This window comes from Lemur catta, chromosome 5, assembly GCF_020740605.2.
Source record: "Lemur catta isolate mLemCat1 chromosome 5, mLemCat1.pri, whole genome shotgun sequence".
Lineage (NCBI taxonomy): Eukaryota > Metazoa > Chordata > Mammalia > Primates > Lemuridae > Lemur > Lemur catta.
The window spans coordinates 7,059,689-7,074,002 of NC_059132.1; the positions used below are offsets into that span (position 1 = coordinate 7,059,689).

At 40.9% G+C, this 14,314-nt stretch overlaps 2 protein-coding genes across 2 annotated transcripts; both read left to right on the forward strand.

The window, feature by feature from the left end:
* Positions 1 to 605: 605 nt before the first annotated feature.
* On the forward strand, positions 606 to 3,590 carry LOC123637882 (protocadherin beta-17). The gene has a single exon (XM_045551023.1). The coding sequence runs from the start codon at positions 612 to 614 to the stop codon at positions 2,961 to 2,963; it is 2,352 nt and encodes a 783-aa protein (XP_045406979.1). The 5' UTR covers positions 606 to 611; the 3' UTR covers positions 2,964 to 3,590.
* Positions 3,591 to 10,949: 7,359 nt separating this feature from the next.
* On the forward strand, positions 10,950 to 13,804 carry PCDHB7 (protocadherin beta 7). Its single transcript, XM_045551024.1, has one exon. It carries the CDS (start codon positions 11,164 to 11,166, stop codon positions 13,552 to 13,554), a length of 2,391 nt encoding a protein of 796 aa, XP_045406980.1. The 5' UTR covers positions 10,950 to 11,163; the 3' UTR covers positions 13,555 to 13,804.
* The last annotated feature ends 510 nt before the right edge of the window (positions 13,805 to 14,314 follow it).

Genomic DNA, 14,314 nt, shown 5'->3' on the forward strand with positions numbered 1-14,314 from the left:
CATTAGTATTTTTGTAATAGAACATAAACCCAAGAGCAAGCATATATTGTGTTTTATTTACTGTATTATCTCAAGAAATTAAATGAATGCCCACACAGACAAATACTTGTTAAATGAATAAATGAATTTGCCTTGAGCAGAGCAGTTTTGTACACTGAACTTGTACCTTTATAAGGAAGATGAATATAGACAGAGACATTAATTTTGCTGTCACACTGTTGTTAGCTGTCCAAACAAGACTGCGTAACAGGTGGGGGAAGAGGGAGTATATAACGGGCTAGGACCTAAAAAGCATGCCTTATGTTTTAGCTATTACAATGCTTTGAAATGAAAATTATCTGAAGTTGTAAAGCAGAACGCTTGGTGGCGCTGCAGGCTAAGAGAGTGAAAAACTGCAGACTCAGTGACTTCTTAAAAGCCTTGCAGTTTCTGGCAGCTCGAAAAGGAAATATTTTTCAGCGCTAGGGAAAGAAGGTTTGAGAGAGGCAGACCACCCATGTCAGTCAATGTTAAAAAGAAGTAATTCAAGATATTTAAACCAAGATAGCTCAGTTGGCTGTTACGCAATTATTTGGTGATTCAATACTGCATCTTTTGGACCCGGAGGAACGATGGAGTCACCGCTTCCCAAAGCGCCGGCGAAAAGGCAAGTGACCGCCATTATTTTCCTATTACTATTGTGGGAGGCGGGCAGTGCTACCATTAAGTATTCCCTTCTAGAAGAGAGAGACAGCGGCTTTTTTGTGGCCAACCTAGCAGAAGATCTGGGGCTGAGTGTAGGGGAGCTGGCTGCGCGAGGAGCCCGGATTCTTTCCAAAGGGAACAGACAGCATTTGCAACTCGAACAGAAGAGTGGGGATTTGCTCCTAAAAGAAAGATTGGACCGGGAGGAGTTGTGCAGTGACACGGATCCATGTATATTGCATTTCCAGGTATTACTGAAAAATCCAGTGCAGCTTATTCAAGGCGAACTACAGGTCCAAGATGTAAATGACCATGCCCCAGAATTCTTGGAAAATGAAATACTCCTAAAAATCCCTGAAAGCAGCCATCCAGGGACTCCGTATCCTTTGAATATAGCTCAAGATTTGGATGTAGGTAGCAACACAGTTCAGAACTATGTAATTAGCACCGACTCCCATTTCTACCTTTTCACCCGCAATCACAGCGATGGCAGGAAATACCCAGAGCTGGTGCTGGACAAAGCCCTGGACCGAGAGGAGCAGCCTGAGATCAGGTTAACCCTCACCGCCATAGATGGCGGGTCACCGCCCAGGACCGGGACTTCCCAGGTTCTCATCATGATCCTGGACATCAATGACAATGCCCCTGAATTTGCTCAGAGGCTCTATGAGGTGCAGGTTCCTGAGAACAGCCCTATAGGTTCCCTTGTCATCACTGTCTCTGCTAGAGATTTAGATGCTGGGACCCATGGGGAGCTCTCCTACTCATTTTTTCAATCCTCAAATCAAGTCATTCAGGCCTTTGAAGTAAACACAATCACAGGAGAAATCAGATTAAAAAAAGTGTTGGATTTTGAGGAAATTCAATCTTACCGTATGGAAATTGAGGCGGCAGATGGTGGGGGTCTTTCAGGAAAATGCACCGTAGCCATAGAAGTGATGGATGTGAACGACAACGCCCCTGAACTGACCATGTCTTTACTCATCAGTGATATCCCAGAAAACTCCCCAGAAACTGTGGTTGCTATTTTCAGAATTTCAGATCCAGACTCCGGGGACAATGGAAAAATGATATGTTCCATCGAAGACCATCTCCCCTTCCTTCTAAAACCTAACGTAGAAAATTTCTATACCTTGGTAACTGAAGGGTCGCTGAACAGAGAAACGAGAGCCCAGTACAACATTACCATCACCGTCACCGACTTGGGGACACCCAGGCTAAAAACTGAGCACAGCATAACCGTGCTGATCTCCGACGTCAATGACAACGCCCCGGCCTTCACCCAAACCTCCTATGCTCTGTTCGTGAACGAGAACAACAGCCCCGCCCTGCACATAGGCAGCGTCAGCGCCACAGACAGAGACTCAGGCACCAACGCCCAGGTCACCTACTCACTGCTGCCACACCAGGACCCACACCTGCCCCTCGCCTCCCTGGTCTCCATCAACGCGGACAACGGGCACCTGTTCGCCCTCAGGTCGCTGGACTACGAGGCCCTGCAGGCGTTCGAGTTCCGCGTGGGCGCCACAGACCGAGGCTCCCCTGCGCTGAGCAGCGAGGCGCTGGTGCGCGTGGTGGTGGTGGACGACAACGACAACTCGCCCTTCGTGCTGTACCCGCTGCAGAACGGCTCTGCGCCCTGCACCGAGCTGGTGCCCAGGGCGGCAGAGGCTGGCTACCTGGTGACCAAGGTGGTGGCGGTGGACGGAGACTCGGGCCAGAACGCCTGGCTGTCGTTCCAGCTGCTCAAGGCCACGGAGCCCGGGCTGTTCGGCGTGTGGGCGCACAATGGCGAGGTGCGCACCGCCAGGCGGCTGAGCGAGCGCGACGCGGCCAAGCACAGGCTGGTGGTGCTGGTGAAGGACAATGGCGAGCCTCCGCTGTCTGCCACCGTCACGCTGCACGTGCTCCTGGTGGATGGCTTCTCCCAGCCCTACCTGCTGCTCCCGGAAGCGGCCCCGGACCAGGCCCAGGCCGACTCGCTCACCGTCTACTTGGTCATCGCCTTGGCCTCTGTGTCCTCGCTCTTCCTCTTCTCGTTGCTGCTGTTCGTGGCGGTGCGGCTGTGCAGGAGGAACAGGGCGGCCTCGGGGGGTCGCTGCTCAGTGCCTGAGGGCCACTTTTCTGGCCATCTGATGGATCTCAGCAGCACCGGGACCCTGTCTCAGAATTATCAGCATGAAGTTTACCTGGCAGAAAGCTCTGAGACAAGCCAGTTCAAGTTTCTTAAACCAATATTCCCCAACTTCTTGGATGAAGGGATTGGTAGGGACATGTAGGAGAATCCCAATGCTAGGAATCGTTCGAGGTTTAATTAGGAATCTAACTGACAACACATAGTGATAAATTATAGAATTCACTAATCAATCTATAAGTTCCCAATCCTCTCGTTTGTATTTATAGTTATTTCAACCTGCTGGACTATTTTATATTTCCTCTATTTTTTCTTGTTGTTGTTAGCCATTTCACAAATTCCATGTGCACTCAATAGCAGAGAAAGTGTTTCTTAGGATTGTTGTTGTTGCTATTTGGTCAGAGTTTTGGAAGCCACAGGTGTTTTCAGGTTCCCGATCTTTGAGCTTGTTCATTGATATCCTGTTATGCTTAAGAGAATTGTGTTCCAAACTTTCTGATTATTGTCGGCATGAATCTAACTCTATTGTAAATATAGTTTTCAGTTTTAAAAATAATTTTTATTTATTCAAAACTTTTGGTAATCTTGTAAATTGTTGGATTTCTGTTGTGTTGTTTCAAAACCACTATTCTTCCCTCAAATGAACCAGTATTTTATCTGGATGGTGTTTTCTTAATTGAGTATTTTCTTTCAAAATTGATATTATTTAATTAGACCATCTGCTGTTATTCTAAAGGATTTGATTTCTGTTACATTAAAAAATAGTAGAAAAAGTTGGTAGCCTTGTGATTACTGTCTGATAATAAATTGTTTTGCTATGGAAATAATAATTCTTATTCTTTAAGATAATATATAGTCACATAATTCAAACATATGCAGTAAGTACAAAAGAGAAAGCAAATTAACATCGTTATTCCACCATTCAGAAATAGCTTCATTAAATCAACATAAAATTCTAAAATACTTCTATGAATGCATATAAGAATAAATAGATGGAAATAATTTTATAAAATTGATCTATAATAAATTAATAGCTTCTAATTAAAACTATCAGATTGAATATAATAAAACAAAAATGAAACTACAGAACTTCCTTCCATTTAGATAAATAATCCCTATAAGGTTAAAAAACAAGATTATGATGCATATTAAGATATTAGCATTACTTAGCTGCCTGCTTAAAAATGAGCAAATACTCTTACATCCATCCCCTCCCTCCTTTCCGCACCTTACTTACACCTTTTGTGTTTTATATATATTGTTACCTTATCAATGTTTATAACATTTACAATGTATTTTGAAAGGATATTACCCATAATTGTTTAGACACTTTATATTTTAAAAAATTTAATTTGAAGTCATATAATGCTATACTTTTTCAATTTTATTCAAGTGAGACTACTCAGAGATAACCACTTTGATGCTTTTAACTGTTTTTTCCCATATTTACTTCCATATTTCTAAATCACATGCTTATAAAATGCCTTTTTTTCAAATTTTGGTTTTCGATATTATCCATTTACTTCCTTTCTTAAGGGGCTTTCTCTCTCTCTCTCTCTCTCTCTCTCTCTCTCTCTCTCTCTCTCTCTCACACACACACACACACACACACACACACACACTTGCACATTTCCTCTACCTAGCAATATCAAAATTCTGTTTAGTATTTATATAATTATCACCATGCAAATACGACTTACACCTGAGCCTTAAGAGTAAAAAAGAAAAGCCTCTTTTCTTTATCCTCAAGGTAATAATTGCCTTCTTTTTCAATTTAGTTACTTTTCTGTGTATATGTTTTTAAGTTATCTTCAAACTTTCTTTTTTTAATTTCAAAATATTATGGAGGTACAAACGTTGAGGTTACATATATTGCCTTTGCACCATTTGAGTCATAGCTACAAAGGTGCCCATCCCCAGACAGTGTGTACTGCACCCATTAGATGTGAATTTACCCACCACCTCCTCCCCCCTTCTTCCTGCCCTACACAGGATGAATGCTACTTGCATATGTGAACTTAAGTGTTAATCAATTAGTACCAATTTGAAGTGAGTACATGTGGTGTTTGTTTTTCCATTCTTGTGATACTTCACTGAGAAAAATGGGCTCCAGCTCTATCCAGGATAATACAAGAGGTGTAAGTTCACCATTGTTTTTTGTGGCTGAGTAGTACTCCATGGTATACGTATACCACATTTTATTGATTCACTCATGTACTGATGGGCACTTGGATTGTTTCCACATCTTTGCAATTGTGAATTGTTCTGCTATAAACATTTGAGTGCAGATGTCTTTATTATAGGATGACATTTTTTCATTTGGATAGATACCTAGTAGTAGGATTGCTGGATCAAAAGGTAGTTCTACTTTTAGTTCTTTGAAGTATCTCCATATTACTTTTCCATAGAGGTTGTACTAGTTTGCAGTTCCACCAGCAGTGTATGAGTGTTCCTATTTCTCTGCAACCACGCCAAGATTTGTTGTTTGGGGACTTTATGATATAAGCCATTCTCACTGGAATTAAATGATATCTCGTTGTGGTTTTTATTTGAATTTCCCTGATGATTAGAGAGGTTGAGCATTTTTTCATATGTTTCTTGGCCATTAGTCTATCTTCTTTTCAAAAGTTTCTGTTCATGTCCTTTGCCCACTTTTTAATGGGGTTGTTTGACTTTTTCTTCCTGATTTTCCTGAGTTTTATATAGATTATATTTATCAGTCCTTTATCAGATATATAGCATGCAAATATCTTCTGCCATTATGTAGGTTGTCTATTCATTCTAGTGATAGTTTCTTTGGCTGTGTAGAAGCTTTTTAATTTGATCAGGTCCCATTTATTTATTTTTGTTTTTGCTGGAGTTGGAGAGGGACAATAGGTTTAGATTTGTTGGCATTCACACTGTATTTGCAGTATGAATGTAGCCCTGTGGGGTCCCTTAATAGGAGGAGGATCTTTCTATAATATGCTGCAACTGTGGTTTCCCCTAGCTTTGATTTATATTCCTTTAATCCCACATAGCTTCAGATCAAAGCCCAAGTACAAATATTTTCAAATGTCCTTAGGGCATGAGAAGTTTTGTTGTTCTGATCTACTGTATACTCCTCTATTACAGGCTTCCATCAAAAATTGGGATTTTTCTGCTGTGTTTTCTACTATGCTTTTAGCTCTTCAATATTTTTGAAGTTATTTACTTAAAGTTTTGTTCATTATTTTTTGTTTTCCACAGGAAGGTCACATGAATTATTTATACCATCATTTTCAGAAATGAGAAGCTCTGTCTAATGTCTTTTCAATTTGAAGATTCAGTTTTCCAATTATTTCAATGACATATTAATTAGGCTATTTTTTCTTTGAATCTATTGAATCCTATGTTCCATTCATTGAATACTCTGTTCAGACATATCAATGATCTCCTTGCTCCACAAGACAGTACTCTTCACAGAGTGGGTTTTTTGTCACATGGGCTTAGAAAATATATACAGTCATGTATCACTTAATGATGGGGATGAGTTCTAAGAAATGCCTCGTTAGGTGGTTTTGTCATTGGTGTAACATCACAGAGTGTACTTACAGAAACCTAGATGATATAGCATACTACACACCTAGGCTACACAGTATAGCCTATTGCTCCTGGCTACAAATCTACAGCATGTTACTCTACTGAATAGTGTAAGCAATTGTAACACAATAATACATATTTGTATATCTAAACATAGAAAATGTAACAGTAGCTTTTCAGCTCCATTATAATCTTACAGGACCACTGTTGTATATGCGGCCTGTGGTTGACCAAACCATCCTTATGCAGAACATGACTATATTTAACTAGATATAGATGAATGAGTGTTGAATGAATGGATTTCAATCTGTTTCTTTTTCTTTTCTTTTTTATTTGTTGGGGGGGGACAGGGCCTTCCTTGCTCTGACACTCAGGCTAGAGTGCAGTGGCGTGATCATTGGTCACTGCAGCTTGAAAGACTCTTTGAATCCACTTCAGACCATGTTCTGTTTTTTTTCTTCAAAAATATACATTAAATTTATCAAACACTTTTATCCTTAGTCTCTCAGGAGTACATGTAAATGTTTTATTCTTTCCTAGTCTTAAACTAAGATGTATTAACTTAAAGAAATAGTTCATTAATGGCTTGATGATTTTGTTTTAAGCCTTTTTCCTTTACAGACTCTAAATGAAAGGTCCCTATTCCTGATAATTTGAGTGATAACCAATCCTATTTAGAATGCAGGACTTCTAGAGGCATCAGAATGGCAACCCTAGATGCTCTGAAAATGATGGTAGCATGCCAAATAAGGAGAGTTGTGTTAAAACTGCCTGAAAATCAGTTAAATCTCTAGTAGTCAGACCACATTTCTCCACTGCAGTCACTGGGTAACCCACCTTCTTAAAACTATCATAAGTCTGGAGTTTTATTTTCTTAGCATGCAAAAATAAGGGTCATTATATGAGAGGTTCCACTGGCAAAGTTGAGGGCAGGGGTAATATGGATAGTAAAAGTAAATAATCATCTATATATTGAATGCTGGTTGATTGTTAAAATGCTATGATAGTCGTTAGAACTAATTACAAACATTTCTCCTTATCTTGGATACATGGTAGAATTTCAATTCTATTTTTTTTTCTGAGACAGAGTCTCGCTCTGTTGCCCAGGCTAGAGTGAGTGCCATGGCGTCAGCCTAGCTCAGAGCAACCTCAAACTCCTGGGTTTAAGCGATCCTACTGCCTCAGCCTCCTGAGTAGCTGGGACTACAGGCATGCACCACCATGCCCGGCCAATTTTTTCTATATATATTTTTAGTTGGCCAGATCATTTCTTTCTATTTTTAGTAGAGATGGGGTCTTGCTCTTGCTCAGGCTGGTCTCGAACTCCTGACCTCAAGCGATCCACCCTCCTCGGCCTTCCAGAGTACTAGGATTACAGGCGTGAGCCACCGCACCTGGCCTCAATTCTATTTTTTAATTATGTGTGGCCATGTAATGTCCTTTAACCAATAAAATGTGAGGAGTGACATATAACAGTTCTGGGCTGAAGTTCTCAGAAGCATAGTTTAACACATTTACTTTTACCACTACAGTCATCATGAAAGTATATGCGGAATCTTCATAAGTTTGGATCTCTCACTGACTACTGTGAGAAAGGCCCTGTGATAAACTACATAGGATATACAACATGAGAAAGAAATCAACATTCACTGTGTTAAGCCATTGAGATTTGAGGGAATTGTTTGGTGTCGAAGTATTACTTAGCCTATCTTGAAGCAAACATACACTCCTCTTCCCCTACTCAATCCTTTACCTTCTTTCAACCCATCCCTTTTACTTCTGGATAGGAGATTTTAAAGAGGTAGGTAATCTGACCAGTTCAAGTAGAAAGAACTAATCACACTGACACTGGAGTTTCAACCAATGCTTCCAGTTCACTTTAAAATGAAAATAAGAATTGAGAAGCACTACCAGTCTGCTCAGAGGTATTACTCAACTCTCTAGTCTCCCAAACTAAATGAAGAACAGACATCTGAAAAAAGTTTCCAAAAGGAAATACAAAAATCAAAACAAAGAGAAAAAGGATAACTTCAAGAAAAGAAGAGTATGGATTCAAATGAGTTCATTCAAATGAAAAAGGAGACATTACAATTAATACCAAAGAAATACAAAATATCATCTAAGACTACTATGAATACCTCTATGCACACAAACTAGAAAATATAGAGGAAATGGACAAATTCTTGGAAACACACAAACTTCAAAGCTTGAATCAGGAAGAAATAGAAATCCTGAATAGATCAATGAGAAGTGAGATTGAATTAATAATAAAAAATCTCCCCAAAACAAGAACAACAACAACCAAAACCCCAGGACCAGATGGATTCACAGCTGAATTGTACCAGACCTGTAAAGAAGAACTGGTACCAATACTACTGAAACTGTTCCATAAGATCAAAGGAGGAATCCTCCCTAATCCATTCTAGGAAGCCAGTATCATCCTGATACCAAAGCCAGGAAAGGACACACAAACAAAAAACTACAGACCAATATTCCTGATGAACATAGATGAAAAAATCCTCAACAAAATACTGGCAAACTGAATCCAAAAGCACATCAAAAAGATAATTCACCACAATTAAGTGGGTTTCATCCCAGGGGTGCAAAGATGGTTCATCATATGCAAATCAATAAATGTGATTCAACACATGAACATAATTAAAAACAAAAACCATATGATCATCTCATATGCAGAAAAAACATTCGATAAAATCCAGCACCTCTTCGTGACAAAAAAAAACCCTCAACAAACTAGGCATAGAAGGAATACACCTAGAAATAATAAAAGCTACATATGACAAATCCACAGCCAGCATCATACTGAATGGGGGAATAGTTGAAAGCACTCCCCTTAAGAACTGGAACAAAATAATGCTTCTAATATATTGTGGGTGAAAGAAGGCATAAAAGGGCTAAAATTTAATCCAACATAATGAGTCAATTGAGAATATCTAAAATTAACTCATCAAAATACCTAAGAAAACAGATTAGTGGCAGAGAGGTAACTAAAAGAGTTGAAAAATAGCTAGCTCTTGGGAGGAGAACTAAGAAAAATAAGAAAGGAAAGGGCAGAAAAACAATGTATTTTATTATAAGCCTCTTGGTGCTATTTAATTTTGAACCAAGGTCATAGATTATTTTGAAAAAAAAAATCATACCCTTTCAAAAATCGTACCCTATCAAAAAAATGATACCCTTTCAAAATCTCACCAAGAATAAAAACCAGGTAAAATACTAAACATTGCTATTAAGACTAGGGATACAACTAAAGGTACATAATACAAAGAAAACATTACCAAGAAATTTGCAAACTAGATAAAATGCATGGTTTTTTAAAATAAAATGCAAATTACTTAAAAAAACCCAAATTACCTGAATAGATTAATAACCAAAGGTAAAATAGAAAAGGTAGTCATCAATCTACTAAAAGTGAAATCACTAAACCCAACCAGTTCAAGAGGCAAGTTGCAATTAATCATGTAGAAACAGATAATCATATAATTATAAAACTATTCTGTTGTATAAAATAGATGGAAAGCTTCTTAACCCATTTTATGACATCAGTATAAGTTTAATACCAAGACTATAAAAATTAAACACCGTTCACACACACATACACACAGAATAACATGGGCCAGAAAAATCCTAAAACCATGTTGACACATCAAATCCATCTATGCATTCAAATGATAATACATTGTAGTTAAATGTCATTTATATCAAAAACTCAAAATTTTAAAAACTGAAGAATGTAAGTATAATTTCAACAGATGTCAAAAATTACTTTAAAATAAGTAAAGAATAACGAAGAAAACTTTTTAGATTCAAAAGAGTATTTACCCCAAATTGAGATCAACCATCATAGTTAAAGATGAAATACTAAAAGTACTTCCATAAACACAAGATTGACCTACTTGCTACTACTAATTTTAAGAGTATTCATTGGATATTGGAGATTCTAGTCACTGAAATTACAGGTGAACAATAATTTATATATAATACTTAAAGCAGGTGAAGAGTGAAGGTTGGGGGTGGGGGTATGCAGAAAATGTTCCAGAATATATTATGGGTTAAGAGTGAAGACCTTGAAAGTCAAATGGACTAATTCGCAGGAAACTGAGAGGCCAATTATTCTGCTGTAGGAACATCATTATTGTTGAATCGTTTACAAATAAATAAAATGTCCTCAACAAATATTTGTTGACTTTTGGAAGAGGCTTCATTTTCTTATATATTCTTTACTATTAATTTTTAAAATAGGAGAAATTTTCTTAGGATTTTGGTGGGGAGACAGAGTTTAATTTCATGCCCCTAGATTTAAGAAAAAAATAGATTTATTTTTCTACGAATTCACATTATAAGAGGGGGAAACTACAAAAGTTGTTACTTACTAGCATTATTGTGACCAGTTGAAGAAAAAAGATGGGATGAAACAGCAAAGACACTGGGGAAAAAACACTCGTTGCAGAATGCCTTCAATCCACCATCTTTTTGTTTTATTCTTGAGAACGGGAATAACATATACAAAACGCAAGGTGGCGCTGTAGGCTAAAAAGAGGGGGGGAAAAATACAGGCACAAAGGATTCCAGCGTAAAGAGGAAATCTGGCCAGAAAAATAGAGGAAAGGAAATCGTGGTGATTGAAACTGTAGGAAAGTGAGGATCCCTCCCCACAAGCATTGCTACTACTATCCAGCTCGTTTCTAAGGATTCTACTTGCTGCCATTTCCGAGAGCTGCTTGAAGCTGAGTGGAAGTGATTTTGAAAGATTGATTAAAAGAAGCATGGAGGCCAGCATGGAGCGTGCCGTGCAGAAAAGGCAAGTTCTATATCTTTGTGTATTTCTGGGAATGTCTTGGGCTAGCGCGGAACCGCTCCAGTATTTCGTGGCGGAGGAAACTGAGAGAGGCAGTTTTCTCACCAACCTAGCAAGTGACCTAGGGTTGGGGGCGGGGGAACTGTCAGCCCGAGGATCTAGAATTGTTTCAGACCAGAGCATACAATTTTTACTGCTCAATCTGCTTACTGGTGATTTACTTCTAAATGAGAAATTGGACCGAGAGGAACTGTGCGGCCCCACAGAGCCCTGTGTGCTGCCTTTCCAGTTGTTACTGGAAAAGCCTTTTCAGATTTTCCGTGCTGAACTATGGGTCAGAGATATCAACGATCATTCGCCAGTATTTCTAGATACAGAGATTCCCTTGAAAATATTAGAAAGTACCACTCCAGGGGCAGCATTTCTTCTAGAAAGTGCACAGGATTCGGATGTTGGAAAAAACAGCCTGAGTAACTACACCATCAGCCCTAATACCTATTTCCATATTAATGTCCGTGATAGCGGGGAGGGGAATATCTATCCGGAATTGGTATTGGATCAAGTACTGGATCGTGAAGAGATACCTGAGCTAAGTTTAACCCTCACGGCCCTGGATGGCGGCTCTCCGCCCAGATCTGGGACCGCCCTGGTGCGCATCCTGGTGGTAGACATAAACGACAACGCCCCTGAATTTGTGCAGTCTCTCTACAAGGTGCAAATGCCCGAGGACAGCCCGATTGGCTCCAGGGTTGTCGCGGTGTCCGCTAGAGATTTAGATACCGGAAGTAATGGGGAAATATTCTATGCATTTTTCTATGCCACTGAAAGAATTATCAAAACGTTTCAAATCAACTCAACATCTGGCAATCTGCATCTTAAAGCCGAATTGAACTATGAGGCAATTCAGACTTACACATTAACTATTCAGGCCAAAGACGGCGGAGGGCTTTCTGGAAAATGTACTGTGGTGGTTGAGGTAACAGATATAAATGATAATCCGCCAGAGCTGCTTATGTCATCATTTACTAGTCCAATTGCAGAAAACTCTCCTGAGACAGTGGTTGCTGTTTTTAGGATTAGAGACAAAGATTCAGGGAACAATGGAAAGATGGTGTGCTCCATCCAGGGCGATCTCCCCTTCGTCCTGAAACCATCCGTGGAGAATTTCTATACTCTAATGACAGAGAAACCTTTGGATCGAGAAAGAAACACTGAGTACAACATTACCATCACCGTCACCGACTTGGGGACCCCCAAGCTAAAAACTGAGCACAGCATAATCGTGCTGGTCTCCGACGTCAATGACAACGCCCCTGCCTTCACCCAAACCTCTTACACCCTGTTGGTCCCTGAGAACAACAGCCCCGCCCTGCACATAGGCAGCGTCAGCGCCACAGACAGAGACTCAGGCACCAACGCCCAGGTCACCTACTCACTGCTGCCGCCCCAGGACCCGCACCTGCCCCTCGTCTCCCTGGTCTCCATCAACACAGACAACGGGCACCTGTTCGCCCTCAGGTCGCTGGACTACGAGGCCCTGCAGGCGTTCGAGTTCCGCGTGGGCGCCACAGACCGAGGCTCCCCTGCGCTGAGCAGCGAGGCGCTGGTGCGCGTGGTGGTGGTGGACGACAACGACAACTCGCCCTTCGTGCTGTACCCGCTGCAGAACGGCTCTGCGCCCTGCACCGAGCTGGTGCCCAGGGCGGCAGAGGCCGGCTACCTGGTGACCAAGGTGGTGGCGGTGGACGGCGACTCGGGCCAGAACGCCTGGCTGTCGTTCCAGCTGCTCAAGGCCACGGAGCCCGGGCTGTTCGGCGTGTGGGCGCACAATGGCGAGGTGCGCACCGCCAGGCCGCTGAGCGAGCGCGACGCGGCCAAGCACAGGCTGGTGGTGCTGGTGAAGGACAATGGCGAGCCTCCGCTGTCTGCCACCGTCACGCTGCACGTGCTCCTGGTGGATGGCTTCTCCCAGCCCTACCTGCCGCTCCCGGAAGCGGCCCCGGACCAGGCCCAGGCCGACTTGCTCACCGTCTACTTGGTCATCGCCTTGGCCTCTGTGTCCTCGCTCTTCCTCTTCTCGGTGCTGCTGTTCGTGGCGGTGCGGCTGTGCAGGAGGAACAGGGCGGCCTCGGGAGGTCGTTGCTCAGTTCCTGAGGGCCACTTTCTGGGTCATCTGGTGGACGTCAGCGGCACCGGGAGCCTATCTCAGAGTTACCAGTATGAGGTATGTCTGATGGGAGGCTCGGGAACCACCAGTGAGTTCAAGTTCCTGAAACCAATGATTCCCAACCTCTTACCCCAGAGCACAAGGAAGGAAGTGGAAGAAAATCCCTCATTTCGGAATAATGTGGGCTTCTGAAAAATAATGAAAAATAGATCCTGGGACTGTGGATATATTTCTAATTAGAAACTTATCCTGAGATACCTATACAAAAGTGTTTTCACATTATTTCAAGTATGTACTCTTAAAGTCAAAGAATAAATTCCTTTATATAGGAAAGGACCCAGATTTAGCTACAGGAACCCTCCACAAAGCATGAAATGTGTATGTATCATGTTTTCTATCAAACAGTTATGCTTATTGTGCAGTCTATCAAGTGATCTTGTTTCCAACGTTTTAAATTGCTTTCCATTGTCTTCAATCTTTACTGCTTCTTTCATTTTGTTGATTAGAGTTGATTAGAAAGCTGTACAAGTATACATACCCTAAGTTTGAGAAGCATAGAATGTACATTTTTACGCTTTTTTTAAAAAGAGCACTTTTTATGCATCATGGACTATTTTAACAGTCTTAATCTCAGAAGAAACCTTTGAGGTGAAGTATTTTGGAAATGAGCAAATGGATATTCATATAGATTCAGTAAATTTATTAAGGTCACCAACTAATAAGTAGCAGAACTAAGTATCTCTCCTAGATCTGTCTGTCTGATTCTGGGTCAGTGACCTTGCCCTGATGGTATACTGTTTTCTGTCATTAGCTATCACCCGGCAAGTTTCTGCCTAGTTAACGAGAAGTCTTTTTGTCATATTCATACTCTTTTTTAATCGCTTCTGTATTTAGAAATAATAATGTACATATTGGTCTATGGTTTCATTTTCTCATAAACCAATAACCCAGC

Coding starts and splice junctions, on each gene's coding strand:
- LOC123637882 (XM_045551023.1), top strand. CDS start 612: ATGGAGTCACCGCTTCCCAAAGCGCCGGCGAAAAGGCAAGTGACCGCC.
- PCDHB7 (XM_045551024.1), top strand. CDS start 11,164: ATGGAGGCCAGCATGGAGCGTGCCGTGCAGAAAAGGCAAGTTCTATAT.